Genomic DNA, 15,085 nt, shown 5'->3' with positions numbered 1-15,085 from the left:
CTCTCTCTCCGTATATATCTATGTGTACATTATATATATATATGTACTATATGTTTATATACATCTGTACATACATATATATTCATATTATTAGTTTTATTTTCTGAAATTTGTGATTGTATTGCATTTTATCCTCAATTACTTTAATGTGTATTCTTATAAAAACAAGGATTATACTTTTTCATTACTTCAGTAGTATTATCAAAGCTAAGAAATTAACTTTGATTTTAATACTATATTTTGTAACCTGTAAACTTTATTCAAATTTTGCCAATTCTTCTAATACACTATATAAAAATACAATATGTAAATTCTTCACTTTCAACACAACTAGCAAATACAAAGCACTAAAACTTCAATTACTCATAAGTAACATATACATAAACACCAGTAATTAATGGTTGTGTTTTTTCTCCCTGTTTGTCTGTACTGTCTTGTAGAGATTGTATTGGAAATTTTGGATTTATATTTAAATTTTCCATTATCTTCTTCCATTATCCCATTTACCTCGGAAGTCCTCTTAGTTGATTTGCTTTAATTCTAAAAGCAATATAATTTAATTAGTCTTATTCTAAAATCTAATTTGGCTTATGTTCTGTACACATACACACAATATGTTTTCTTGATTTCTTAGTATAAGTTTTTTTTATTTTGTGAGGTATTAGTATTATTGTACTGTAGCATGCACAGTCCTGTTAAACTGTATGTACAGTCTGCTTGTAGAGAGGAAATTGTATGGGTTTTCAAATAAGTAGATGAAACCCAGGCTGCACTGTCCAGTGTGACCCCTCAGGAGAGAGTCACTTTGGGTGGTTATCTGCTTCCTGTGACTCAGATTCTAACCCTGTGTCTGTTACCGCAGCTCTGACACTCACTGCCCCACCTGTAACAGCTGCCCCATCTTTCCTGTTTGATTGTTTTTCTTGTTTCCTGGTCTGGTCAAGAGTATACAGATACATCCAGTTAGCCCATGAAAACTTGGAAAAGAGCAATGCTTCCCAGGTACTGGGTAAATACAGAGATTTTGTTTGTTTGCCTGTTTTCAATATAGTCTGGGATGATTCAATAAACACAAGAAAAAAAAGTAGATATTACCAGCTAATCACACTCAAAGCTTAGAATCTGTGAGGCTTCATGTATGCTTAATTTTTGATTTATACTGAAAAACACAAAAAACTTCACAATTTGCTATTTTATGCTGGAGATAAAAATGTCATACACTAAAGAATCATTGTATATTTAGTTATTAGAAACTAGGTCACTAATACACAAAAAAATCATGATAAAACAATGTTTTAACAACAAAAAATAATAGTGCAGAATTCAGACTATAGCAAACTAGTTTTTCCTATAATTATATGCCTTCCTTTTTGGTTTATTTTCAAAATAATTTATTACTAGGATTTAAGAAAAACTGAAAGAACCAAATGAAAACATGTCTAATTTCCTTAACTATGTACCAAAAACCACACTATCCTTTGTCTAAAAATTGTGATATGAACACCTAAGTTGCATTTAAAGCTTTGTTAAATGCTTTAATCATATGCTGATGGTAGTGAATTCTTTACTGCAATTATTTACTGTATATAAAAACCATTAAGTAGTTGCTGGCACTAAGAAATATTTAACTTGGTATTTCAATGGGGTTTCTTATATATTCATAGCCTAGTCTTCTACTAGAGTTTTAGTTTTCTATAATTAAATTTAGAGATAAGAAGAGATCTCTCAGAAAAATTTATAAGACAGTAAATTCTATCAGTGGATACTTACTGAGTTGAATCAATCTTTCAAATGTAGGGGAAAGATTTTTCGGTTTTTCAATATAAAAAATCAAGGAATCTACTTAAAAGGAGTCCATTAACCCTCTGAAATTTTATGAAAAACTGTGTGCTTGTGTGTACATAAGCTATCGTGAGGGAACTGTTTCCAGCTTTCATCAGATTTTCAATGAGCATTTTGAGCAAAAAAAGGTTGAGATCTACTCATGTATGCCTATGATTAGAGTAAAACCTATAATTACAAATATAAATTACCCTGGAAAACTCAGTGGTTATACATAATACTGCATATAATAAAAGTTACATTAGCAATTATAATTGTATTATGATATTTGTAATTAATAATTATATTATAATCAATTATTAACTTGTGTCATTGTACAAAATGCCATCATTAAAAAATACACAAAAATGGAATGATATTTTATTTTATTCTTAATATTAAAAGTTTTTATTTGAGGCAGGAATATAACAAAATTTTAAATCTAGCCTGTGGATGATCTTTCCTTTACAAGGAGAATAGAGGGAAAACAAAACTTCCAGAATTCCTTTTTCTGGAAATTCATTACTACTGATGCATATATATTACAGAATATTACTACAAAAAATTAACTTCTGCTGGATAGAAGCTACATGTATAATATTTACAACATACTTTTGAAAAATGTTTTTCATATGCAAGTAAACAACTTTATTTAAATTTGCTGTCATTTCATGGAATATCTTGTATGTTTGTATAAATTATTTTGCCATTTCCACATTATATTAGTAAAGTCACTCAGCAAAGGAATCTAATGGGGAGAAACTCTAAGGCCTAATATATGACACATATTTTACCATTTTTTGGCCCTTGTTAACTAAATAGATATGCAAAGAGAGTTCAGGGATAGGACTGAGTGACTTTTCTTTATCATAATATGCAGAAACCTGGATTCTTAGAAAAGTATTAATCAAGTAAAAATTGCACTGGACAAAGTTAAACAGGCAAGAAAGACTCTATTCATGACCATTGCAATAGGAGAGAGATGGAACTCAACTCTGCTGAGACAATACACATGTATATTTTTAAGTACTGGCATGAGCTAGTGAAACAGTACTGGAGAAAATTAAGTAAGAGACTGACCAATGAGATGTGTGGTGTACACTGAGTTATTCCTGAGTTTGCAAGTGTTTTCCTCTGTGAGTAGGCTAGGCCTTCTGTGTTTGCTAATTATGCCCTTAACAGAATTGTTTGGTGGTCTTTTGGAGGGTCAACAGTGAACAAACACAACATTCTGCAAGGATCCAATTAAAATAGCCTCATTATCAAAGCTCAGTACTCTAGACTGCAAACAGTACCCTTCTCTGAGACCACTGGATTTTCTTCTCTCCTACTACGACAGTAACATAGGTACATACAGGTACATTTTAGGAATTTTTTGATTATGTATTCCAATTGGATCTAAAGAGATGAAATCTCTCTCTGTCAACATCACTTCCTCTGGGGAATCTGTAAGAGTATGGTTAGGTCCTGTAACATCATCATCTACATGACGTAAATGAGTGATGATTTCAGATGGTCACATCAGTCTACATTCCGTGAACAGAATATTCCTTGAGTCACTTTTTCAAAGTCTTGTGAACACTTTTGTTGGCCCTGAGCTGGGACCAGCTTCTCTGGCAGGTTCTGGAGATGTAACACTGCACAGATGCCTGATATGTTTTCTGGGGTCCTTCTGGTGTCTCTGGCCTTAACACAAACAATCCCCCCTTCCTGTTGTAAGTCATGGGCATCTCTCATTATTATAATTTCTCAAGGACAACCTGCAATTGCAGTGGTCACTCTGGGGGAATTCTGACATGAACAAGATTGTTCACTTGACAGATGCATTAGAACAAAAAAGAGAAAAGGTCTTGGGAGCTGTGTCTCCCATGTCTAACAGAGAGATTACTGTTTAATGCACAAGGATGTGTCAGGTCTTAGTTGCAGCATGCAGGATCTTCGTTGAGTAATGCAGGATCTTTATTTGTGATGTGGGCTCTTCATTGTGGCACGTGGACTTCTCTCTAGTTGTGGCATGTGGGTTCCAGGGTGCATGGGCTCTGTAGTTTGCGGCACATGGGCTCTCTTGTTGAGGTGCACGAGCTCAGTAGTTGTGGTGTGTGGGATTATTTGCCCCATGGAATGTGGGATTTTAGTTCCCTGACCAGGGATTGAACCCAGGCCCCCTGCATTGGAAAGTAGATTCGTTATCACTGGACCACCAGGGAAGTCCTGAAGATAGTTAACTTTTAACAATCATGACTGTATATCTGTCTGAAGCTAGCTTTCCTTCACTTTTTTTTTGCTGTTTCTTCCTTGTTTTTCCTTAGGGAAATTTTAAATTAATTGATCATAAATAATTTTCTATAATTATATGTACATTCTAGGACTATTGTTCACACAGTCAAAAATACAAGGAGAAGAAAATGTTTAACTGTGTTATATTTGTGTTTTCCCTTTGCCAAAAATTTAACAAAGCAGAAAAAGTGTACCTGTGTGTGCAGATAATTTAATTAGTCTTTTAGATGAATAGAGCACTAGGGGCTTAGAGTTCCGGCATGAACTCAGAAGTCTTGATTTTTTTAAATATGTGAACACAGAGGTTTATTTATATTAAAAATAAATCTTATGTAATTTCCCAATACCTAAAAGACTCCTTAGGCAAATTAGAACAATTTAACTTTTAAAAAGGTGTTCTATTATTGTTTACCCAGATTGTTTATAATTATAAAAATATGAATTTGACGTAATTGAAATTGTATTTATTTTTTGAAATTTTAATAATGAATATAATTTAAACTGTTAAATCTAATTCATTTTCACTGACTCTACTACACTGATATACTGGAGTGTTTTATTGATGATACTGTAAATTATAAGAACTTAACATGGTATTGTAAATTGCAATTTCCAAATCTTTGGAAGACCTTACACTGATACTAAATTGAATTAATAAATTATCTTTGGATAACTTAATAATTTTTAAGTAAGAAAAATAAACAAATATTGATCTCTAAATATAGTTTTAAATTACCGTTTTTCTTATAGAATGGAAATTAAAATGTGCACATGTCATTAACTGATGTATATTTATGTTTATATAGGTATATTTATGTTTATTTTGACTAACAAAAAGTTGATAAAGTGTTATAAATTGTGTGCTCATGAAAAAATAAAATAGCTAAAAATTATTGGATTGCTCTCTCTGTGTTTTCTATTTAGTCTAAAACAGCAAATGTTCATTACTTTATTTAAAGTTGGTAATTATTTTTAAAAAATACAGAGAAATAGAAATATGTATATAAGATAATATGTGATTTGCTTGTTTCCTAAAACAGTTACTTATTTAAATTAATATAATATATATTGTTTTTTAATATGCTGATAAGTCAAATGTTTCTTAAAGATAAAAACTTAATCATCTATGTGCATAGTTGTGTATCTGTACTTAGCTAAATACATATGTGAAAAAGTATATTAAGCTTAATACATATGTTCATGAATTTTAAAAACATAATGAAAAATATACTTGAGGGCATACGTGAAATTAAAAGTTCTGAAGAGTTTGAAGTCTGTTTGCCTGTATTTGTAATGCCTCTCTAGATGGTTGTATTTTATGTACAAAAAAACTTGCATTATTTTTTATAAAGTTGCTCGATATTAATGGATTTATTTATAATGAAAAGAGCTTAAAAATCTTTACTGAAAATTTTGTATGAATGATACACCAAACAGAAAATTACAATTTGGTTTTTATTTATATAAAATGACCAAATTAGGTTGTGTCCAGACAAGAGAGGTTACAAATATTAGGATAACTCTCTAAACTTTTTGGAAAACTCCTTAATCATTTTGACAAGAAGTTCCTTATCTACTTAAAATTAAAATTCTATTTTTTTTCCTGTTGTGTTGTTTGGAAATATCTATTTTGTACATGGTAGAGGTAAGATTGGGAAAAAGAGGGCCATTCTTTGTATCTTTGCCTTAAGTCCCACAGTTGTTAGTGGTAAGACTGACCAGAGACTAGAAATCTTCCAGAGATTTAACTACATTCCAAAGACAAGGGTAGTTATTTATAATCTTTAAACAAAAAAGTGGCATTATCACATCTGTTTGACTGTCTTTAAATCAGTCTGTAAGTTATAACATAAATAGGAGACAGAAGACTAGGAATAAAGTGATTCTTAAAACTCTTTACATGCCACATCTTCTTTATCCATTCATCCGATGATGGACACTTAGGTTGTTTCCATCTCTGGGCTATTGTAAATAGAGCTGCAATGAACATTTTGGTACATGACTCTTTTTGAATTATGGTTTTCTCAGGGTATATGCCCAGTAGTGGGATTGCTGGGTCATATGGTAGTTCTATTTGTAGTTTTTTAAGGAACCTCCATACTGTTCTCCACAGTGGCTGTATCAATTTACATTCCCACCAACAGTGCAAGAGGGTTCCCTTTTCTCCACACCCTCTCCAGCATTTATTGTTTCTAGATTTTTTGATGATGGCCATTCTGACTGGTGTGAGATGATATCTCATTGTAGTTTTGATTTGCATTTCTCTCATGATTAGTGATGTTGAGCATTCTTTCATGTGGCACATATATACAATGGAATACTACTCAGCCATAAAAAGAGATGAAATTGAGCTATTTGTAATGAGGTGGATAGACCTAGAGTCTGTCATACAGAGTGAAGTAAGTCAGAAAGAGAGAGACAAATACCGTATGCTAACACATATATATGGAATTTAAAAAAAAATGTCATGAAAAACCTAGGGGTGAAACAGGAATAAAGACACAGACTTACTAGAGAATGGACTTGAGGTTATGGGGAAGGGGAAGGGTAAACGGTGACAAAGCGATAAAGAGGCATGGACATATATACACTACCAAACGTAAGGTAAATAGCTAGTGGGAAGCAGCCGCATAGCACAGGGAGATCAGCTCGGTGCTTTGTGACCGCCTGGAGGGGTGGGATAGGGAGGGTGGGAGGGAGGGAGACGCAAGCGGGAAGAGATATGGGAATATATGTATGTATATAACTGATTAATTTTGTTGTGAAGCTGAAGCTAACATACCATTGTAAAGCAATTATACTCCAATAAAGATGTTAAAAAAAAAAGTTATCATCATAACAATTTCCAAGTTAAAAAAAAAAAAACTCTTTACTACCTCTCTATATTATAAATATAAGAAGTAAAAAGATTTCCAAGTACATTGTTGAGAATTTGTTTATGAAGTTGTATTTAAGCTATGCACATCTCGAACATTGAATTTGCAAGCTTCACATTTCTAGCATTTTTCAGACAATTATGAGTTAAAGAGGCAATAAGAAGCTACTACAGAAATGTACCTCACCTTCCTTGTTCCTTCATGTAGGAACCAACACACATGACCAAAGGCTTCGGATCGGTTCAGACTGACAGCACCTTCCATGAAGCTGCAAGCGAGAAAGAAGTAGCTGCCGGTAACCACTTCATGATTTTCACCTTCTGATCCTTACAAACAAAGAGATGAAACATTAAATAACCTTTCACACACTTGAATTCACATTGAATTATTAAAGGCAGTTGTCACATTACTTGATAAATGCAATTTGACAACACCTACACAAAATAAGCTTCTACATTTGTAGAATATTAGATTTAAAAGAGACCTAAAACAGAATAAGGCCCAACCCTCTTATTTAAAAAATGGACTAAGAAATACAGCAAGAGAATAAGACAGTTTCCAGGCCATGCTATTTAAAAAACAATCAAATGCCAAATAAACTTCCAATTAATATTTATAAAAATAATGTAATGATGATAAACGATACATTTTACACAAAAAATGTTTGCTCTTCATCTATTGTAGTTGTACAGGGAACAATTTCAAAAGAAATTTGGAAAAATTCCTTAAAATATTTATAATAGAAAAATGGCCAGTACCTTATCCTAGGTTCCTGACAAGAAGGAAGAAAGTCAGGGAATATAAGTGTGTGTGTGTGTGTGTGTGTGTGTGTGTGTGTGTGTATACGTAGTATAGACATACATAAACACATTTATACATATACATATATAATGTAGCTACTTCATGCTCTGATGTTAAAGATAATATCTGTGACACAATAAAGAATGAAATTGTTAAAAAGCAAAATAATGTGACATATAAAAGCAGACACACAGATAACCCAGACTTAGAATTATACTAAGACTGTACAATATCTGTGGTAAATGTGTTGAAGTATCTATAGGAAAAGATGAATATAACTGGTAAACAGATTTGGAATTATGGAATGAGAGATTTAGAAACTGTGAAAAAAAGCAAAAACCCAAATGGAAATACTAGAATTGTGGGGAGAAAGGAGTTAATTTAGTCGAGCTGAGCACTTCTTATCTTTCATTAGTGGATGTAACATTTCCAGGTAATGAAAGAACATGGGGAACTTGATACAATCTCCTTGTGAATATAACTAAACCTCCTATAAAGGAGACTAAAATATTTCTTAGGGAGATAGTATTTATCTACAAAACCCTCTAGCTGATAGCCCTATTTTAGAATTGTTTCTAATTTACAAACCTACAATTCGTGAGACATGACTTCTTGCAAAATATCATCTAAATTATGTAAAGTACAGATGAATTATAAATAGAGAGGGTTCACAAGCTGAAATCTCCCTGCTGTGTGCAGACCTCATTTAGAAATCTCACCTATCACTCTGGGAAAAAAAGGAAGAAACTAGGGAGCCATGCAGAATGTTTCAAACTATTTTCAGCCTTACCAGTGTAACTTGACTGCTTGTATTCTTAAGATTATAAAATATTATTACTATATTAGCAATAAAATAATCAATGGATAGGATTATCAGAAGATCAGGCACAAGAAAGAGAAGTAAATTAATGATGTCAAAAAAATTATATCTTCAGCATGCTGAGAGAAAATAACTATAATATGGTTATGTCAGCCTGGTACAATGAATTCCTTTATTTCCTGAAGAAAATAGTATTACATTTAACTGTTTATTCAGTATTTGGGAGAACTTGGATATAAGACCCTATTTTTTGTGTATTATTCATTGTGAAAAGATTTTTTTTTTACTTTTTTTTTTTTTTTTAGATGTTGGGGGTAGGAGTTTATTAATTTATTTTATTTATTTTTGCTGTGTTGGGTCTTCGTTTCTGTGCAAGGGCTTTCTCTAGTTGTGGCAAGCGGGGGCCACTCTTCATCGCAGCGCGTGGGCCTCTCACTGTCACGGCCTCTCTTGTTGCGGAGCACACTCTCCAGACGCGCAGGCTCAGTAGTTGTGGCTCACGGGCCCAGTTGCTCCACGGCATGTGGGATCCTCCCAGACCAGGGCTCGAACCCGTGTCCCCTGCATTAGCAGGCAGATTCTCAACCACTGTGCCACCAGGGAAGCCCGTGAAAAGATTTTTTTTAAAACTATTTTAGTCAATTACTTTAGAGCTTGTAGGATTATTCAGATTTTATACTTATTATTGAATCAGTTTACCAAACAAGTATTTTTTTCTAGGAATGCATCTATTTTATGTAAATTGTCCAATTTACAAAGCTTTCCATAATGATATATCTGATTAAACATTTGGATTTAACTGAGATATTTTTGTCTCCTCCTCCCCAGACTTCTAAAAGGAGGTAACAAAATAAATTAATTAATTAATAAAATAAAACAAAACTTTAATGCAGTGAGATAACTAGAGGGGAGAAAACAAATTTTGAGACGCTGAAATGATGGTGGAGGCGTGGGGACTAAATTAGCAGAATGGGAACAGAAAAAACACAAAAGTCTAATTAGAAGACATGTTTATGAAAAACAAAGTCATTTACCTAGACAATCTTGAGATGCTCAGAACTTAAAGATATCCAAGAATGTGGCACTGAGATGGGTTCTGGAAACAGGGAGATTAGTAACACAGCTTCTCTCCCAAATCACAAATTCGGATATTATACTGACTCTTCACTCACCTCCCCCAGGCCCACAAATAAATAATTTTCAAGGTTTATTCTTTGGAGAAAGGGAATCTTTTTATGTCTTTGCCTCTAAATAGAGTCACCTGAAGTTGGCAGAAAGACTCCAAGTGAGAAAGAACAAAACATCGTTCAACTTACAGAAACTTGAGATACTGAATGGAACAGAAGAAAATTAAAACAAATCAAAGCTATAATAGTCTTATAGACATAAGAAAAGTTATTTTACTTATATAAAACAACAGAATATCATGAAAATGTACAATTTAGACAACTGAAATTCTCTAGACAATTACAAATATAATAAAACAAAAATTCAACACTAGTTTTGAGATATTAAATGGGGAATACAGTAGAAAATTAAAAAAATAAAATAATGGAAAATAAATAAGAGATTATGAGAAAATGAAAGAATCAATTTAGGAGATGCAATATCAAAATTTTGGACTTAGGGGTACAGAAAAATAAAACAGAAAAAAATTCTTAGTGACATAATACAGAGACTACCTAAAAATTGAAAGACGTGCTTCCAAATAAAAGGGTTTATCAAGAGATATCGACAAGATATGAACAAGAATACAACCATGGGAATGTAAATTGGTGCAGCTACTATGAAAAACAGTATGGAGTTTCCTCAAAGAAAATCAAAAATAAAATTACCATGTAATCTAGCAATTCTACTTCTGGGTTTTTATTCAAAGGAAACAAAAACACTAACTCAGAAAGATATCTGCACCCCATGTTCACTACAGCATTATTTACAACAGCCAAGACATGGAAGCTACCTAAGTGTCCATCAGTGGATGAATGGATAAAGAAGGTGTGGCAGATATGTATATATATATATATATATATATATATATATATGCATATGTATATAAATAAAATGGGATTATGTATATATATATAAATATATAAAAATATTGTTCAGCCATAAAAAAGTGGAATCTTGCCATTTGCAACAACATGAATGGACCTCAAGGCATTATGCTAAGTAAAATAAGTCAGACAGAGAAAGACAAATACAGTATAATCTTACTTATATGTGGAATCTAAAAGAAAAAATCTAAAAAAAAAATAAAAATGAAACCAGATTTGTGATTGCCAGAAATGGGGGGTGGGGGATAGGTGAAATGGGGCATAGTGGTCACAAGGTACAAATTTCCAGCTGTAAAATAAGTAAGTCCTGGGAATGTAATGTACATGGTTACTATAATTTATGGTACTGTACTGTACATTTGAAAATTGTTAAGAGTAAATCTTAAAATATCTCATCACAAGAAAAAAATGTAACTATGTGTCATGATGAATGTTAACTAAATTTTCTGTGATGATCATTTCACAATATATACAAATATAGAACCATTATGTTGTACACCTAAAACTAATATAATATTTCAATGATATTTCATTTTTTTAAGAAGAATATAATCCTCAAAAGTTTCAATATAGTGAAATTTCAGTACACCGAGACAAAGAACATAAAAAAAAACAGACTTTAAGAGAGATGATCCCATGCAGAATATAAAGAATCAAAAGGTAGCCTATTACATATACAATTCTACATTATTGCATGCCTTCCTTTCTTTTCCCTTTATCATATATCTCATCGATTGTCAAATCAGTACTGTGAGTATTACACAGTCATTTCTACATCTGTGTTTACTCTTTTGCTCAAAGAGCCAATGATGCCATGTATAATCTTGCACCTATATTACTCATCATGTGGATGAGACACATGTGGTGGGAAAGCTAGGTCAAGAATTATATACATTTATAGTATTGATAAATATTGCAAAATTGCTCTGCTCAGATATTATAGTGATTTTCCATTTCAACATCAATAGATAAAATCAGCATGTTGTCAAACTCTCAGTTTTGCCAGTCTTATAGGAGAAAAATTATATATTTATGGTGCTTTTAAAAATGTGTTTTGCTCTCATTATAAGTAAAGCTAAGCATTTTCTCAAATATTTAGTAATACTTTTTATGCCTCATGTACAATTTTCTTTTGTTGTTTGCTTCTACGAAGTCTTCACAGGTAGACATTTTTGCTTTTCATGCAGTTAAATTACCAGTCTTTTCTTTGTGGCTTCTACCTTTTGTTGGTAACTATAAAGACCTCTTTCAGCCAGGTTCATGAAATAATACATCAACATTTTTGTGAGTTTTTTATCATCTCAATTTTTATATATAAAATCTTTATTGATATGAATTTAACCCAGAGTATGTACTAAGATACAAACCAGTCTTTTTTCCAGATGACGATTCTGTTGTTCAGCATCAAATATTGAATAGTCCCTATTTATCGTAAAGATTGACATGGCAAATTCTATTATATGCTAAATTCTCTGCATATTTGGATTTATTTTTGGACTTTGCATTTTGCATATATTTTGACTGTCAATGCAATAATACCATGCTTTTCATTATTGAAGCTCTATAATATGCTTTAATATCTGGCAGAGGTAAGTCTCTACCCCACCAACCTGCACCATGTGCTTTTTTTAGAGTACACCTGGCTTTATTTGTCTATTTAGTTTTCTATGTGGAACTTAAAATGAATATAAAAACATTGTTCTTATTTCATTGAAATCTTAATAAATATATAAAATAATATGGTGATTTGAAATCTTTAATATGTTAGGTGTTCTCTCCATCAATATGGTATATTTTTAGAAATTTCTTTCCAGATATTGTGTTTGTAAATATACTGTGGCAATACTTAAAGTTTTCTCAACTTAGAACTTTAATGCTTTTACTAATTTTAGTCCTAGGAATTTTAACTTCTGTTTACATAACATCTTTTTTTCATTGTATCATTTAGTTAGCTCTTATCTGTATTTGAAAGTCATTTATTTCTTTTTAGCATATTAATCAATTAACACAATTCTGTTACTGAAAACTGTTTTGAAAACATTATTATATGTAATATAAGTAAAAATCATTAAACCACATTTGGTTTTTAAAACTCAGATTTGTTATTTAAATCTTGAAATAAGGTCCTAACATCTTCAATGGATATAGAAAAATTGTAGGTATTTAACAAAAGCAGACTTGAAAGTGGAGCAGTATGGTAAGAAAAATACTTTTGATAAAGATTTCCTTAGAGATGGGATTTTCTATTCTCACATTAATCATTGTAAAATTACAACAATAACTAATAATGAATTGATTGTAATTAATATATTGAAACATCTTCTGTCAAAAATATAATCCACTACTTCTTGAAGGAAAAAAAGAATTAAAAGTAAATATTGGTTTGCAATAACAGTTCACAAATACATGAATCACTATTCATTTACAAAAAAGTTCACTGGTACATATTAAATGTTTTAAATGTATATGTTTAATGTAGTTAACTAAACAGAAATGATCATAAGCTTTAAAAAAATAAAGACATTCAAAGCAAACATCTTTTTTGCTGTGATTTCATCTTTTCTTAACCATGATTCATATTATCTTATTTCATTTCACAACTCATTATCCACTCTGTCAGTGTGTCCTTTTCTCAAACCTAATAATACATATAATGAACATAGATGATGACATTGAAAAGAAACAGTGCATGTCAGCTCTTTCTCAAGTTGTGCACCATAGACCAATTGTCCTTGAAGGGGCTTCCTCTAATTAATTACCTTCCCTTCTTTGTAGAGCAATCATATTGGCAAGAATTGATTGGGCGTGTAAGACACTTCATTTAATTGGTAGAAAAATCTCTTAATTAAAATAATTTTACTGATGGTAAAATTAATGCACCCCATGAAAATTTACCAGCTTGATTGTAATGTTCCTCTTCAATTATATTTTATGAGAGAAAAAGAAAGATCTTAACAGCAACAGGAAAAAATAGGAATTACATAATATATGTAATTCTATTTACATACTTAAATCTATCCTATATTCTTTTTTTAAAAAAAACTTTACTGAGAAAAGTTGCACTGCTGAATCCTGTACTGACATTAAAAAGAATTTAGGTGGCTCTCCTTAAATATTTTTTAGACTATTGAGCTTTATTGTACTGGCTTCTTTCGCTTGGGACAGTCCAGGTCACTTAAATTCTCACATGTGGAGGTCACATAATTCTTATTTTTGTGATAATTAGATATATTCATTAATTTCTGAACCTAGATTCATTAAGGGATAATGACTAAGTATGCTTTCGTTACTTTGATGATAATTGCTCAGGGCTGATTTATCCATGAGCAATTTTGACTTCATATTACCCCTTATGTCCTAGAAAATATATGTTATACCACTGTCATTCATAAAATAACTACATTTGCTCAGAGATGATTTATCCACTAGCAATTTGATTTCCTATTACTCCCCCTATTTTTCCTAAAAACACTATTTGGTACTTTATTGTTGTGAATACATTCCCTTTACCAATTTTTAGTTTTCAAATAAGTTTAATGTTTAAAATTAGGTGAATGTATATATTCCATTATTCCTACTTTGAGACAAAGGGAAGTGAAAATATAAAAATGATGCAGGCACTGGAGTCCATGAACTGATTTGGCTGGTAATAGAAGACTATGTTTCTCACTCTGCACATTAAACGTATTTTAATGGAATCTTAAAGATCTGTGTCCATCTCACTACAAAATTCCAGTTTGGTTGTTTTGTAGTGGAAGTCTAGCAGTAGTATGTTTTAAAAGTGTCTTGGGTGCTTATACTATGTGGCCAAGGTTTAAAAACGACTGAGCTAACACAATCCCTAAATTGTCCTGAGAACAGATATTCCAGGTAACTTCTCTAGTCTCAGTTGTTGTTCTTGTTTGTTTGGTTTGATTGTGTAATTTGTGAAATAGTAGGTATTCATACCAGAGCCTCTGATGTTCCTTTCTGCACTAACATGACATAATCAACAAGTTATTGCTCTCTTCTTTCACTTCTGGTCTTGAGTGTGATTTGCTTAATGAATCACTATTTCTGTCATTAGGGTTGTTAACTCTCCAGCACACCATCTTATGATCATGTTGAAATAAATTACCATGTCTTCTGTTTAAAAGGCTAATTTGTTAGTTTACTTCAAGACTGTTTTAATGTAATAGTACTCTTATAAGTGCAGCTGTTGTCAATTGAATAAAATTAGCCATTGGTTGAGAACAGATATGTCAAATCTACTAATTTGCTGATTGTTGATAAACTATAATGTCAAAATATCATTGACAGAGGAAATCTTCTTTAAAATAATTAATTGAAGTACTGTTCAATTTCAAGAATTTGGATCAATTTGCTTGAGCTAAGTCAAATAGCATTAAAAGATTAATCAAACAGAAAATTATGCTCATCAAAATAGATTTTGAATA

At 31.6% G+C, this 15,085-nt stretch overlaps 1 protein-coding gene across 1 annotated transcript in view; it reads right to left on the bottom strand.

The window, feature by feature from the left end:
• The window catches only part of EYS (eyes shut homolog), a 1,671,360-nt gene that overhangs the window by 1,514,706 nt on the left and 141,569 nt on the right, over positions 1-15,085 (bottom strand). The window contains exon 7 of the mRNA XM_060167756.1: positions 7,161-7,300. Coding sequence (XP_060023739.1) covers positions 7,161-7,300 — 140 coding nt within the window. The remainder of the gene's footprint in view (positions 1-7,160; positions 7,301-15,085) is intronic.

Source organism: Lagenorhynchus albirostris, chromosome 12 (assembly GCF_949774975.1).
Source record: "Lagenorhynchus albirostris chromosome 12, mLagAlb1.1, whole genome shotgun sequence".
Taxonomy (NCBI): Eukaryota; Metazoa; Chordata; class Mammalia; order Artiodactyla; family Delphinidae; genus Lagenorhynchus; species Lagenorhynchus albirostris.
Note: the sequence above shows the minus strand (reverse complement) of the source record. Positions and strands in the feature narration are given on the sequence as shown.